This window comes from Nelusetta ayraudi, unplaced genomic scaffold (genome assembly GCF_046127955.1).
Source record: "Nelusetta ayraudi isolate G7.1 ecotype Tasmania unplaced genomic scaffold, CSIRO-AGI_Nayr_v1 ptg000070l, whole genome shotgun sequence".
Taxonomy (NCBI): Eukaryota; Metazoa; Chordata; class Actinopteri; order Tetraodontiformes; family Monacanthidae; genus Nelusetta; species Nelusetta ayraudi.
The window spans coordinates 4,480,446-4,494,799 of record NW_027466120.1 but is presented as its reverse complement, the minus strand read 5'-3'; the positions used below and the strand labels follow the sequence as shown (position 1 = coordinate 4,494,799).

The window sequence follows — 14,354 nt, the reverse complement described above, 5'->3', positions numbered from 1 at the left end:
CTGAGCGTTGAACGTAACGATGCAAAGACTCGGGCTTAACTGCAAAGAAGTGACTATGAAAGAGTCTAAAATCAAGATGCAGATGTCACAGCGAACAGTAGCCAAGTGCCAGTGATGTCCCGATTGTCAGTGTCCACTTTTTGGGACATGAGTGAGGGGCTGTATGGTCCTCAGCTGGAAGATTTTCCACCCCTACCCTTGGCAGTAAGTGCTGTGCCAGAATTCATTGTGTCACATCTGCTCATTTTGTTTAAAACACTGTGCGGAAGGATGCATGTGGAGCAACAAATTGAAATATTTTCCTTTTTAATACAGATCTAAAAATTTGGGAAACCAAATTGTATGTAGTTCAATGTCATTTATTGGTAATTTACCTCCATGCTGTAGGATAGCTATTTGTTTTGATGATCTTGAGACAATTGCCGAAAATCGTTTAGAAATGTTATTTGTCTTGTTGGTAATGTTCTCGTTAAGTTGTTTTATCAGGAGACAGTCACATTAAATGCTTTCCACAAACACACAGGTTTGTTATCATCTTTTATGGTAACTCAGTTTGGTTATCTGGTTGTATTAACACTTGTTTGTTTCACTGTCACCAAAGACAGTAGAACATGGTGACGTTCAGCTGAATATCTCTGCAAATAATCTCAAAAGACGGCCAAAGCCATTGACGTGCCAACACAGTTGCATTACAACGTTGTTGCTGGTCCTGCTGTCAGAAAAGACGTTGCCTCTTTTTAACGGCTACCAATGACATAACTGCCTTCTCTTTTTTTTTAAGGCGTGTCCCATTTCTAAGTTACAAGATGGACCATTAACACTTGATTTGAAGGGGAGTCAAGGGTGAGGGTTAAGGGAGGAATATGGATTGGGCCCCAGTATTTGTCAATGTCCTTAAATCCACCAGGATTTAGGAAGGACTTCAACTTAAACTAGAAAATTTAAGTCAGTGTCTTGAGCTGGAGTTGAATTACCATTAAAACACAAATATCTTCAAAACAACCTTGCCCCTTTAGAAAGAATTAGATTCAGTTTCATGGAAGAAGGGCTCAACCGAGGGGCTGGTGGTGGGGAGGGGTGGGGGTTTGAATCTCGTGTCAGGCCTCGAGTCGCCTTTGCATGGATAGTTGGGCTAATAGGCAGCCGGGCTGGACAGACTGGAGCGCTCTGCTCGGCTAATCTGCCGCTGGTTCCACTCCAGGACGGCCGATGACGCGAAGCAGCTTAGAGCTGGCGGGACAGAGAGGGACTCAGTGGCAGGGAGAGTACTGGACACGTCGCTAGTCATTACATTCTGCTTGAGACGGGGTCAGAGGTCAGACCCCGTCTCAAGCACGCTGCGCCAAACTGACTGTATCCCCAACACTGTACAAGGCCTGCTGCTGGAGTCCTGCAGGCTCCCTGTTAGATTTGAATATTCCATGGAGACCAAACACAGGGGCCTAATTTGGATATCATTTCATTAAGAGTTAACCACAAACCCAATGAACACTTTAAGATGCTGAGGTGCACTGATATGTTGATGGTAAATATCAAATCGATGACCCACTAATATTTTTTTCAACTCGCAGTTTTTTTTCCACACTTGAGGATTGATGCAAGTTCCCAAAATAATTTGCATGTAGTTTTCTCATACGAAGCTCATCCAAAATACACACACACACATGCTTTTTTGTTCACTCCCGAACAAAAAAAAAAAAGGTGCAAATTACTTATTCACTTGTTAATCAGTGGCACATCAGTCGTGATCTCCAGTACCACAGTCAGTTGGCAGAGGGACAGAACACCGTCTTCGCTTCCGGAACTCACCGTCCTCCCGCGACTTCTGAATGAACGCATCCACGCCGCTCTCGCCGTAGTTTCCCTCAGAAGCTACGGTGGACACGTAGTTCCAGCGCATGGCTTTGACGATGTCCACCATGGCCTGGGCCTGGTAGGTGTCCGGAGGAACAACTCTGGAGAAGAAGTCGTAGCGGGTGTTGTCGCTGAGCTCGGGAGCCGTGGAGGCGTAACTCACCTGAGGGATCTGTGAAACACGAAGGGGGACAAAAATAGAGACGTTTGAGTTGTCGTAGTTGCAGGGTTCTCGGAGGTTCCGGTGTAAAAGTAAGACAACGCCAGATACATTATGGCGCTGCACACGTGCCAAACCGTCACTGTTCACCCGTCACCCGCCAGAGCTGGCACACCGCTGCCTTAAGTAGCCTGGGTGATCACAGGCTTAGCAACATTATTCCCTGAGAAGTGTTTTTTCCATCCCAGTCAAGTGACGCTAATCTCTTCATGAATATACACTTGTCAGCAGCACCATGGGATATTTTTCTTTTTCTTTTTTTTTTTGTGCTGGGAGACACATAATCGACAAAACGATCAGCCTCCCGAGCTGCAGTGAAACCCCACGTTGTTGTCAGAAGTCACAAAGCAAATGTGTTTTTTTGGGGGGGGGGTTTTCGTCCTGAAAGGCTAAAGACTCTCCAATCCAGGCACACAACTAGAAGAAGGCGCATAGAAATATGCAAGGCTCTGTTTCTTTTCTCTTTTTTAAGAAAAGTTCCCTGAGAAGTTAGAAGAACCTAAATAAGGTCACATGCCTCCGTTCCAAAAGGTTTTCTCTTCCTTTGTTCTTAGGTTTCATAACGGAAGTCTTTGAGAATCTGCCTGCAGCAGGAATCTCTCACTTGCCGCTTAATCTCAACTTCTGCTTGCTCAAGTTGTCTGAGATTTGTGGCTCTGGTAGCTTTCTGTGATCTTCCTATGGCTTGGAGGCTGTAGCGCAGTGAGAGAGAGTTAAGTGACCATGGCTCTTTCATGGTCAGCTGGTGATTTAGGGGTAAAGTCCACACTTTTGATGCTGATGGCTTTTTCCTGTCTGTCTTTTCTTGATTTTAAATCCACCGGAACATTAAAAGTAAACAGAATGTACGTTTAATTATTGAAGTGTAGCTTAAACGACTTTGGAATGTGTCTTAAACTGTCTGACCTTGACAGTGTTCCCTTTGCGCCCTTTAAATACAGCTCATCTTCTCCAAGTACTGTTTGTCATGTGGCCTCATCGGCCTTCTGGGAATTTACACTGAGGTCCTTTTGGAGATTTATGGGTGTTTTTCGGAGGATAGTTGGATACGAGACTGTAAAACACTTGTGTGCGGTCAGAACAACACTCTTTCCTGAAGCTGAGAAGTTTTGACTTTATGTGTTGTCTTGATGTTATTGAATACCAAGAAATATGGCACTTGGTCACCTTCTCCCAAGGACTCGAGCAAACTTTTGATTTGGCACCTTCATAGCTGACAACAACTACAGTATGTTCAGCTTGGCTGCACACTTGAAACTAATCTGAATCCAACGATATACATGAAGTACATTTTGTCGACGGTTCACACTCTTAACATTTTTAATACGGGACTTTTTATTGCCTTTGCACAGGAAAAGTTATTTTTTTCAGCGTTGTTAATGGGCTACTTTAACGTGAACAGCTTAATGGCGTTCACATTTTTCTGCCTGAGTAAATCTGGACTGACAGCCTGAATTGTCTCTTCCAGGTCTTGTTTGAATATTTTGTATTGCGCTGTGGAGAAAAGGCCCTGATGAGCCGACACGTAGTCAGGGGGTTTATTAACGTTACTGCTGGAAGACCAAGTTTTTGAAATTTATTTTAATAAATCTTAGAGAGGTACATATCTGTGTGCATATTTACAACTTGCGAGGCTTCCCTTGTATTTTCTGAGCTGCAGTTTATTCTCACACTGTCACCCGTTGCCATTTTTAAAGCGTAATAAAATAACTATAATGCCATGCAAGTCTATGGGGTCAAAAGTCAACTTTGTCCTAGAGACATGGGGCCACTCGCAGGTTCATCGGGATCCCTCAAGACACAGCCACTTCAAATTTGGGGCTTCTAAAAAAAAATTCTTCCTCCAAGGTGGGGCATGACAGAGAAGGTTTGAGAACCACGGCTAAAAACTAAACTATAAGGCTTTATTTACTAGCGCTTTCCAGCACCTTCACGGTACCCCAAAGCACTTTGCGATGGCCTCTCATTCACCCATTCACTCACACACTCAGTTGGTGGCTGCTGCCATGCAAGGTGCTGCCAGTGAGGGCTGAAGAAAAAGAAAACCAACACCGTCTGCCCGACTCCATCGGACGCCTTATCCTGACTCAATTGTCCTCATATTGACTCTCAAGGCAGCGGTCACCCCGGTGGATCTGCACACTGCTGTCAAGTCTGTTCCTACCGACTGAAAGAAGCACTTAAATCCACCTATGTGACCTCAAAGGTCAACTTTAATCTCACAAATCTCTGGCACCGTTTCATTATTTGCTCTATAACTGCAGGCGGACGCTGTAGACTGGAAGAGTTCAGCTGCAGCTGGAGCCCCTGCTCGTCTCCTCAGCTCTGCGTTTCCAGGCGCAGCTGTTCAAATCTGCGAGCGCGACCTCAGAAGGTCCGGCGAGTCACGCAACTCCACACCGACTCCCGTCCCTACCCCAGAGGAGCCATCTGTTGTTCCGTCTTCGTCGGGAATGACGGGGCTAACGTGACAACTTATCGGCGGCCTTGTTGGTTTGATTCCCTTTTTTCCAAGAAGACAAAAGGCAGAAAAGGGGGATTTTTTTTTGTTGTGCGCGCTAATGGGGCATGGAGCATTTTGCACGTCAGCTAGCCGAAGCCTTTGTGCCGAGCCATCGCTCTGCTCCGCTCGGGTCTTCTCAGGCAATTGTGCATCGCTCATCTGCTTTTGAGGTCGGAAATCACATGTGCAAAGTAGTGCTGCCTCGCGAAGTGCGAGCGCCGACTAACATCGATGTTGAAGGCCAGAACCCCCCCGGGATGCACTTAGAGGCGAGCGTTCTGACACAGTGCGTTTGGTATCCGCACCCTGCAGACCAGCGGCAGTCAGCTGACCCCGCTCGCTGGTAACGGCAGGCGGTCTGAGGTGCACCTGACCCTGAAGCTGGTGTACCTTCTGCTCGCACTAACGGAAGGCGCAACCTTGTGCACCAGAGTTTTTTTTATTTTTTATTCCCACCCGTGAAAAAGCAGCAGGTGTTAATTGATCTTTTTTTCCCACACCGAGCTGACTAAAATTAACGGCTTTCGCGCGAAGGTGTTGGGAGGCAATAATGATTCCTCTTGTAAGGTGGAAAAAAGTGACGCTCACACATCTAGCTTTTTTTTTTTTATCCATTTAGTAAAGCTGCAAATGTCTCCCTCTTTTCTTCTGTCGTGCAACTTATTTTCACGTAGTTCCTTTTGTATTATAATTTTTTTTTTTTTTCAAATAAGGTATGACGCAATTGCCCATGTATCAGCAATGTGCGCTGCCTCATTTTTTTTTCCTGCAGTACCCATAGGCATTATGTAAACGCTCCTCCCATTGGGAGTTTTTGGAGCAGCAACAACATCATCAAGTTTTTTTTTCTTTTTTTTTTCTGCTGACAGAAGAGCAAATGCTGTGTCTGTAATAGCTTATAATAGCACTGCAAATAGCAGCTCAAACTCAAGACGGAGAAGCGGAAAATACTTTAATTCTAGTGTGTGTGTTTGTGTGGATCTTCAGTTCAGTTGGAAATAAAAAGGCCCTGAAGTCTCAAATCACATCCTGTGTGTGTGTGTGTGTGTGTGTGTGTGTGTGTAAAGTAAAATCCTTGGTGAGAATCATGTGAAAATGCAGTGTGCTGCTCTTGCATTCGAACGTAACGCCGAGCGCACAGCGCGCACCTAACAAGCAGCGTGCTAGATGAGGTTAGCGTCCGCTAGCGCGCAGCAGCACATTTCCATTCAGCCGTCAGCGTTGCGTCGCGTCTTCAGTGGCGCTTTCACCGTCTGTTCGCAATTTGCCGACGTCGGCGGTTAAAAATACTCTCGCCGCTTTCGTCACGTGTCAAATCCCGCTTTGTCCAAATGAAGCGGGAGCTGCGCGGTGGGACCGGCCTGTGCTGCAACGCCGTCTCACCTGAGGGATTTTCCACCGCAGCAACAATCGCACCACTTCAGCATTCTGTCAGGAGGCGCGACAGGCAGAGCTTATCATGTTTGTGTTGGCGAGATTCCTTGCTACAGCGATAGCCCTGAACAGCGAGTCCCCCCCCCACACCTCCACACCCCAACGACAGTAGGACACAGTCGCTTCCCCAGCGTGGACTCAAGAAATTAAATTCCGCGGCAAAGAACCCCCTCTGCTGCGCCTCCGGAGAATCAAAAGAAAGCGGAGCTGAAAAGGGACGCGGTGAAACTGGTGCTTCGTGGGAAAAGCGGCTCTCGCGTGCGTGAGAGAATACCCTGGCAGGCTCTGGAATGAGCCGCGCCTCTAAATTCATAAAGGCTGACTGTGCTAACAGGCAGATAGGGCCGTGAAAGATCTTAGGGAGGACGTTCGAAAAGCGTTTCTCGTGCCTCCGTGTTAGCGACGCTCCGTGCACTTCCCATCTGTCCCCGAAAAAGCAGCTGGGTTTCCTGTCCTCTGATGTCGGCCTTTTGTGACCTCGCCGTTCATGCACCGCCGGCGCCTTGACCTCCCACCCCACACCACCAAGCTAAAGACAACAAAAAACTAAAAGGAGTGAAAATCGCAGAAGCGCTTTAATCTGTGCCCCTTTAGCCGGAGCTATCCATTTAATTGCTAATGGGCTTGGGAAATGCGCTTAATTGCAGTGATGTGAATCTCGAGCAGATTTTTGATGCAGATTTAATGTTCGAATCGCTTGCCTTAAATAACTGTGCCTTTTTAAAAATTCAATGAGCTCATTTGGCACTGCATCAGTTCGGGGAGTAATGATGCTCATTAGGACTAACAGAAATATTATACATCTGCACTGTGTGCTGCAGGAGAGAAACGGAACGCTCTCCTCAGACCCTGGAAAGACTTTTAGCGCGTAACTTTTAATCTGTGTTTATCAAAAAGAAAAAAAAGAAAAAAAAACTCCTGCATTAGCTTAGTCGTGCGTCCGGGCGCCAGCTGTGTAGGACTGCTGTGACTGTGAAAGACTTGTTGGTCTTTCAATTACTGTAGATAATCGGTTTAGACTGTAACAAGACAGAGGCCATAATTTCCTTTAGCATGTTTTGCTCAGAGGCTAACTCAGTGGCTACATTTACACTATGGACTCAAGAATTCTGAGTCCAACTGTTTTGCCTCTGTGAGTGTTCGCAGTCATTCAGGTCTTTAAGAGTAGAACTGCAGGCAAGTGGACCTGGATCTTATCTCCTTGGATCTCCTTGTAGACGGTGGAGCTGATAACGCCTTGACAATCAAGCGCTTCAACCCTCACTTCTGTTGTCTGCACATCCACCAACTTCTTGTCTACTTTCAAGTTGCTTTGCCCGAAGGTTCATCGTTGTGTGCACTTTTCACAGATTTGATTTAAAAAATGTGATTTGAACACAAAGGTCTGCATTATCAACATGGAGCTGCTTATGAATCTGCTTTCATTAAGTGGACTGTTTTAGTAACGTCCCTGTTGCTAAAACACCACATCTTCTCATCAAGCAGGTGAAAATGGCAAAAAAGAAAATGGACTCTGCACTGATATGGAATTCCTCGGTGGGCTTTTACAGAGTTTTTAGTGTGTATCTCAATGTAATTTCTCCCATTGTTTAATTCCAAAATGAACTACACACTCTGCAGCGTTTAGCAAATGAGATAAATCAAAACGAGGAACTGAGGTTAATAAATTACAAACTGACAGGATTCGGGGCATCGTGAGATGAAAATCCACTTTTGCTCGATGTTAATTAAAAGCACGGTTTGAGGGATGATAGGAGGCTTTAGGCCTCCCACAGTGCAGCAATAATTAAGCACGCTGGGCTTAAACTGGGGGTCAGCCTCCCCACGCAGTGGCGCCATCATCAGTATCACTTATTAGGTTTTAATATTACACAGTTTTAGTGCTACGTGCCTCGACTCGACTGCAGTTGTTTTCTATAACGTTTGGCTGTCATCTCAACGTGGGCGGGGTCATCAGAGTGAACTGGCCTTTAAAGGTTCAAGGGACATTGTGTAAAATTCTGTCATCTAGTGGTCAGATTGTAGTTTGCTGCGCTCACCCTCTAACCCTCCCTCTCCCAGAAAGTTTCACACCAGATTTTCGCATTCAGTTAAGAGTAAATGTTGGAAGTGTGCCTCCTCCTTCCCCAGAGAGCCAAACGGCTCCAAAATCAAATGTATTTTTCCTCTGTCTTGTGGTATTCTTTTTTTCTCTCAAGCCTTGTCTCTCCTCCTCACTGGCTTCAACAAAAAGATTACTGAACCGGCTCCACTCACCGGCCACTTTATTGCTTGGTAACACAAACAGCTCATCGGCCAATCAGATAACAGCAACTCGAAGCATTTAAGCTTTGACGCGGTGAAGACGACTTGCCGAAGTTCCGACTGGGGAAGAAAAAGCAGATTTACTGCGAGTGACTCTGAATGTGGAATGGCTGCTGGTGCCAGACGGGCTGCTCCAGGTATTGCACAAACTGCTGATCTACTGGGATTTTCCTGCACAACCATCTCTGGGGTTTTCAGGGAATGGTCCCATAAAGACGGGGAGGAAAAAAAAAAAAAGTGGTGGTGAGCGGCAGTTGTGCGAAGGTGTGCAAGAATGTACCTCCTCTGTACACACAACACGTCCAACGTTGAAGCGGCGTGTTTGCATGTATTAAGTGGCCACTTCATTTTGGTATCTGTAACTTGCGAGGTGTGCCTGATAAAGTGGCCTGCGAGTGCAGCTGTAACAAAAACATTACCCGGGGGGGGGGGGGGGGGCGGCGGTAAGTTATGTTGCTGGTATTAGCTGGCTCAATTAGCGGAGAGGGTGGGTGGAGTCGCTTTCCACTGTAGATGTTATGAATCTGTCTGCTCGGTGCACAGCAAAAATATTTTTTTCTCTTTCCTGAAGTTCAGCCAGATGGTCAGAACCTCTTCAAGAAACTCCTCCCCTTTCTGTCTCTTCACTACAAATTGTTTCCCAGATTGATCATGCCAACTGAATTTAACTAATTTAGGAAAACTTCAATAGAAATCATGGATGAGCCGCAGTTTAACACACACACAGACACACACATAACCAGTATAGAGAATTAAATACAGCTACAAATCAGGGGGATAAAAATGCGTTTTTTATTTTCTTTCCCCCTCTTTTTTCAATTTTGGGAGCGAACTGTCTCTTGATTTAAAGCGTCTGCTTTGACAACCTTTTGGCTCGACACTGTGACTAACCGCACAGCCGAGCTGCTGAGTCACAACGCCGCCCGCCCAGATCACATAAAGCCCAGCTGCTGAGCTCAATAGTGGCGAGACTCCAGTGAAACAATGCGAGCGCCGCTCAGGGCGCCTCCTCTGCCTCTGTGTGAGATATCATTTCGTTTTCCCACATTTCCTGTTTACACGCCATTCAATTTTTTTTTTTCTTCCCCACTTCTGTCCTGTAGACACAAAGCATCGCGAATCCTTGTCAACCTCATTCACACTCCAAGTGCAGAAAACATCCGGGAGCGTGTTTCCCAGCCGTCCGTGCAGTTCCACCGGGCGTGTCTGTGAATGTGCGTCTTCCCACCGCCGCTTCTAAAGAGCGCATCGGTGACGCGACATGAGTGATGGATGCACAATGAAGCCGGCAAACAGATTTCCTTTGAGTTATTGGTGATCGATGTCATGACAACTGCGTTATCTAAGTCGTGATCTGACTAATGACTCTCCCTCCACACTGCTCTGCTCTGCCGCTCCAACCAGGTTTTAATTGGGTTCAGGGCCGCTAGCATGCCGCGCTAAAAATAATCACGCCGGAGCAACTGAAGCCTTGCAAGGTTTTGAGTCTCGCTGGAAGAAGGGCATGTTTATGCACTGCGGCGCCCTGTTCAACCTGCACAACAACCCGTCGCAAAGTGGATTTTTTTTTTTCTCTCTTCTTAATAGGACGGTAAAAATGAGTGTTTTGACAGAGGGCTTCTTAAAACCAGAAGCACATTTTGTTCCTTCCAAGGCAGAGGTTATCCATCTCGCTAATAGCATCGTGGTCGTGCAATTTAACTTTCTTTAGAAAAAAAAAAAGAAAGAAAGAAAGAATCAGCAGACTGAAAGGCCTGTGGAAGAGGGAAGCACTTCACAAATGTCTGATGTTTCTTGGAAGCAAAGCAGAGACATTTAGAACTGCACTTGTACAATTTGGCAAGTCAGATGTTTTTGCTGTTCAAATCCATTTGTTTTGGAAATCGCCCCATTCGTCTTCTTTTCCGTGCACTCTGGGCTCATGCACCACAGGCTTTCTGATACATAAAAGCTGTTTGTTTTTTGGAAAGCGCGGCAGCTCGGAGCGTCGACACCAGTGTTGTCAGTCGCTCAAGTGCCGCACTTACGATAACGGATGTGTTTTAGGTTCGCTTCTTATATAAAGTAAACATGGCAAAGAGCTTAATGAAATAAAATAAAAAAGACACCCATTCTGTAGGTATAATTTGAAACTTTTTTTTTTTTTTTCAATTTCCCTTCTCTTATATTGAAGTCAGTATGGATGATGTTTGCTTTTATTTTCTAATGGCATCAAATGGGCCGAAAGCTTGTATAAAAATACTGCACATCAAAAGACAAACAATTTTTTGATGAAGTGGAAACGTCATTATCACCTCTTCCCACCAAAGATGTCACTTAGAAGTGGCACCGCGGAAAGTAAATGCACTCACCCTGAAATTCCCTGTCTTTTCTAGGCTTGTGAACTCTTTTTGTTTCACTTTTTGACCGTTACACACACACACACACACACACACACACACACACACACGCAAAGAGTGCGGACAAAAATGTCATGCCGTTCCTGCTGTTTGCACGTTTTCTCATCTTTCGGCAGCTCAGCCGTCGCAGCAGTCGAGCGGCAGAGAGATGGAAGGAAGAAAAAAACAAAAAACAAGCGAATAAATAAATAAATAAATTCATTTGAACGAGCCAGAAATAAACGTGCTACCTCTCAACGACTCGGTGCTCCCTGCCTGTTGGCACCGGTGCCGCTCACATCCGCAAGTGTGACAGTCGTGTTTACAGGCGACGAGTCGTCGCAGATGTTCCCGCATGCTGTTTGATAAATACAGGTCTTAAATATCAAGGCGTCGGGTTTTTTTTTTTTATATCCGCCGGCATGGTGCCGTTCAGCCGCAGCGATTTTAAAGATAAGATGCATGGCGTGAAATCTCCACGCCTCTTGCCGTCGTTGCATGTGTTTGAACATAGCAGTTTGCGTGCTGCACGTGCGACTGGCATGAGGATTTCCTTTAAGGTGAAAAAAAAAAAAAAAAAAAGTGTAGCGGCTGCAGTTTCCACGCCGTGTTTATTCGCGGAGAGACTTGATCCGATTCACTCAGTAATTAGCGGGATATGAGATGTTTACAGCGTTACTTTAATCAAAAGTCAAGTAGCGGCTAATGTGTGCTTGGGAGACTGAGCCTTAATGGAAAGCCGGGAAGAGGAATGTGTTTACTGAACTCATTTACCTATTAATTCATACAGCAAAGTCTCCGTCCGTGTTTTGCAGTGTAATACAGTGTCGCGGAAAGTGTTTTCCGCTGGTCAGCCTCACTGTAACTTTTAACAATTAGTCGTTATTTATTGAACGTCGCATGAGTTAATGAGCCTAATTCAAGTCCATTTCCTCTCGTTTGCAATAAAGTTTGTACGCTGGCCTGAGGTTCCTTCTGTCCTTTAAAGCTGTTGGACGAAGGCTGGCCAAGTTGACTCTGACTTCGAGCCATCGTTCAGGTCATGTGACCCACAAGGCGCTTCCGTTGTCGACGCTAACAATGATCAAATGCGAGCGAACCTGAAAGAATAATGCCGACCCGGCCAGTTGACAGTGTATCTTCAGGTCTCCAGTCTTCTGCTGCTTTTGTTCACCTCTCCCTCTTTCAGCAGCAAAGTAGCAGCGTCCTGTGATGCCGCTGTGCTTTAGGAAAGCCTCGGCAATTCACACTGTCGCTTAATGGAACCTCCGCACTCCCGTTTATTTATTTTTTTTTTAATCAAAATATTAAAAGAGAAAACCCACTCTCTTAAAAGTTGCTTGACATTTTATGGAACTGCGCTGACTCATCAAACATCATGCAAAAAACAAAAAACTAAACAAAAGCTAATTGTCTCATGTAAAACCGTGTTTGATGTTGAGGTCAGGGGGATCCTGATAACGATCTCCTTTCAAAAAAGAGAAAGAAGCTGGCTTTTGTGGGTGCTGTTCATGGTTCTGGTGTTTGATGCACTCAAACAGCAGCTCTGCCTCACTTCATCCCAACCCTGTGTTTCAATCCTACAAAGCCCCTGATGTGTTGTTATGTACAAACTCCTCTAAATAACCACTTTTGTCATTGTTCATTTATTCAGGAGCGTACCCCCTGCACTCTCTCTCTCTCACACACACACACACACACACACATATTCAAATGCCAAAGCAAAATAGTAGCCGGCAGCCATTTCTGCCTTGCTCCACATTGCATAAATCTTTTTATCGGCTGAATAAGAGAACGGACAGACAATATATGATAAGAACGTGTTCCATCCAGTCATTCTCCTTCCCTTCCCGCCTCTCTGCCTCTCTGCCTCTCTCTGGTGGGCTCTTCTGTTTCACTTTTCAAACTTTGGATGACAATCCATTTTTTCCCACTTTGCCTGCCTCCCTGGGAATGAATGAATTAAGTGTTTGATGGGCCCTGTGTGTGTGTGCGTGCGTGCGTGCGTGTGTGTGTGTGTGTGTGTGTGTGTGTGTGTGTGTGTGTGTGTGTGTGTGTGTGTGTGAGTGTGTGTGTGTGCACGCGTGCGTGCACTATCCTGAGGGGTTCTCTGTGAGCACCGCTCCCCACTTGCATCTCTTATGCTGCTTGCTAAAGAGCAGCGTCGGCATTCAACTGTGCGCCGTGGCGACTGTGATTAATTGTCCCATTAGAATTTGAATTATTTGTGTCGTTCAACGTGCAAACAGATTGCAGCTTAAGGTCACAACTGCGGCGAGGTTTGCGAGAGAGCGGCATTTATAATTAATGAATCGCTGCACGGACCAAAGCTCGTGGACTTTTCCCGCCACGACAGTCTGAATGATTTTGGCGTTTGACCGGTCGGTCGCCTGGCGAGATGAATTGTACAGACTTGATTGTGTGATTGAAGGAAAAAACAACATATCTATTTATTTATTTATTGATGCGGGCATTTCTGTTTTTGATAAGAAATTCTCTCTTCTCGCCCCTTTATGTCAAATCAATCAAAGCCCATATATGAGGCCTCTTTGAGAGTGGCAGGGCTCTTTTTTTTCTTAAAGATGTGAGAAATGAATTCAAATGACCAGATGACTCTTTTGTTGGTTCTAGGACAGCTTATTTTTCAACTTTCACTGTTTGAAAAAAGGCATCAGCGGAGAAGAAAGGGCTTCTCGGCGGCGCCTTGGGTTGTGAAAGGGTTTAATATTTTTCCACCAAAGGTTTTGAGCGAAGGCCTGCACGCTGTGTCGGATTCCGACTGTTTCTCATCGATCCGGGCCAATCTCAAAAGTGACATAAATATCACGAGGGCAGTGGCCCACGCAAACCGTCTCGAGTAAATTGTGCCAGCCAGTTTGTGGAGGACGAGGGCGGCTGTCTGTCTGTCTGTCTGTCTGTCTGTCTGTTGGCGAGGAAGCTCATGGCACAGGCCGCTCGTTCTACCGCGATGCCAGTTCACAACCTCTGTGTGTGATTACAAGGCTGAGTCATCCTTCCTGTATCACCGATTCACGACCCGGAAAATAAATAAATAAATAAATAAATAAATAATAAATCCAATCTGCATTCAGATGCGCTTGGTTCTCCTGTCTGTTGCCCGTAGCCGTAAACGTCGTCATTACACTGGCATTTAATGACCGGTGATAACTCAACTGAGGTGAGGGGCGGAATTAGAAAATAATGAATTTGCAGCAGGTCGCATTTCCTTGAGCAAACAAGCACCTGCTTGATGGCAAATATGTTTCAAGATAAAGAAATGCATCATCTTACACTTTTTTTTAGACATTTGTTTATATACAATCCTATTTTGTGTTTGGAATAGTAAAAGGGCAAGAATGGATATTAATTTCTAATCAATGTCTGGGAAGCAGCAGCTCAGGACAATGAATAATGTTTGTTTTTCTCGCGGTAGAAAGCCCATAGAAAACAAATTGCAAAGTGGATGCAGAACTTGGAAACTGCTTCTGTCAGTCACTTTACAAATCAAACTTGTTCCAGGCAGTGTAACCAGGTCCCTCCAGCTCAAACATCAGCGGGTGAGGGCCGACACTAGCGCTGTGCTTCTGCTCTCTGGCTAACAGTGCCGTGTTTTTCACAAACCTCTTGTCAAAGCTTCTTGGGAGTGAAGTGAAGTCACGTT

The 14,354-nt window shown here is 45.5% G+C and overlaps 1 protein-coding gene across 1 annotated transcript in view; it reads right to left on the bottom strand.

Annotated features, from left to right (window-relative positions):
- The window catches only part of LOC142898699 (metabotropic glutamate receptor 4-like), a 154,233-nt gene that overhangs the window by 40,738 nt on the left and 99,141 nt on the right, over positions 1-14,354 (bottom strand). The window contains exon 3 of the mRNA XM_076041800.1: positions 1,810-2,026. Coding sequence (XP_075897915.1) covers positions 1,810-2,026 — 217 coding nt within the window. The remainder of the gene's footprint in view (positions 1-1,809; positions 2,027-14,354) is intronic.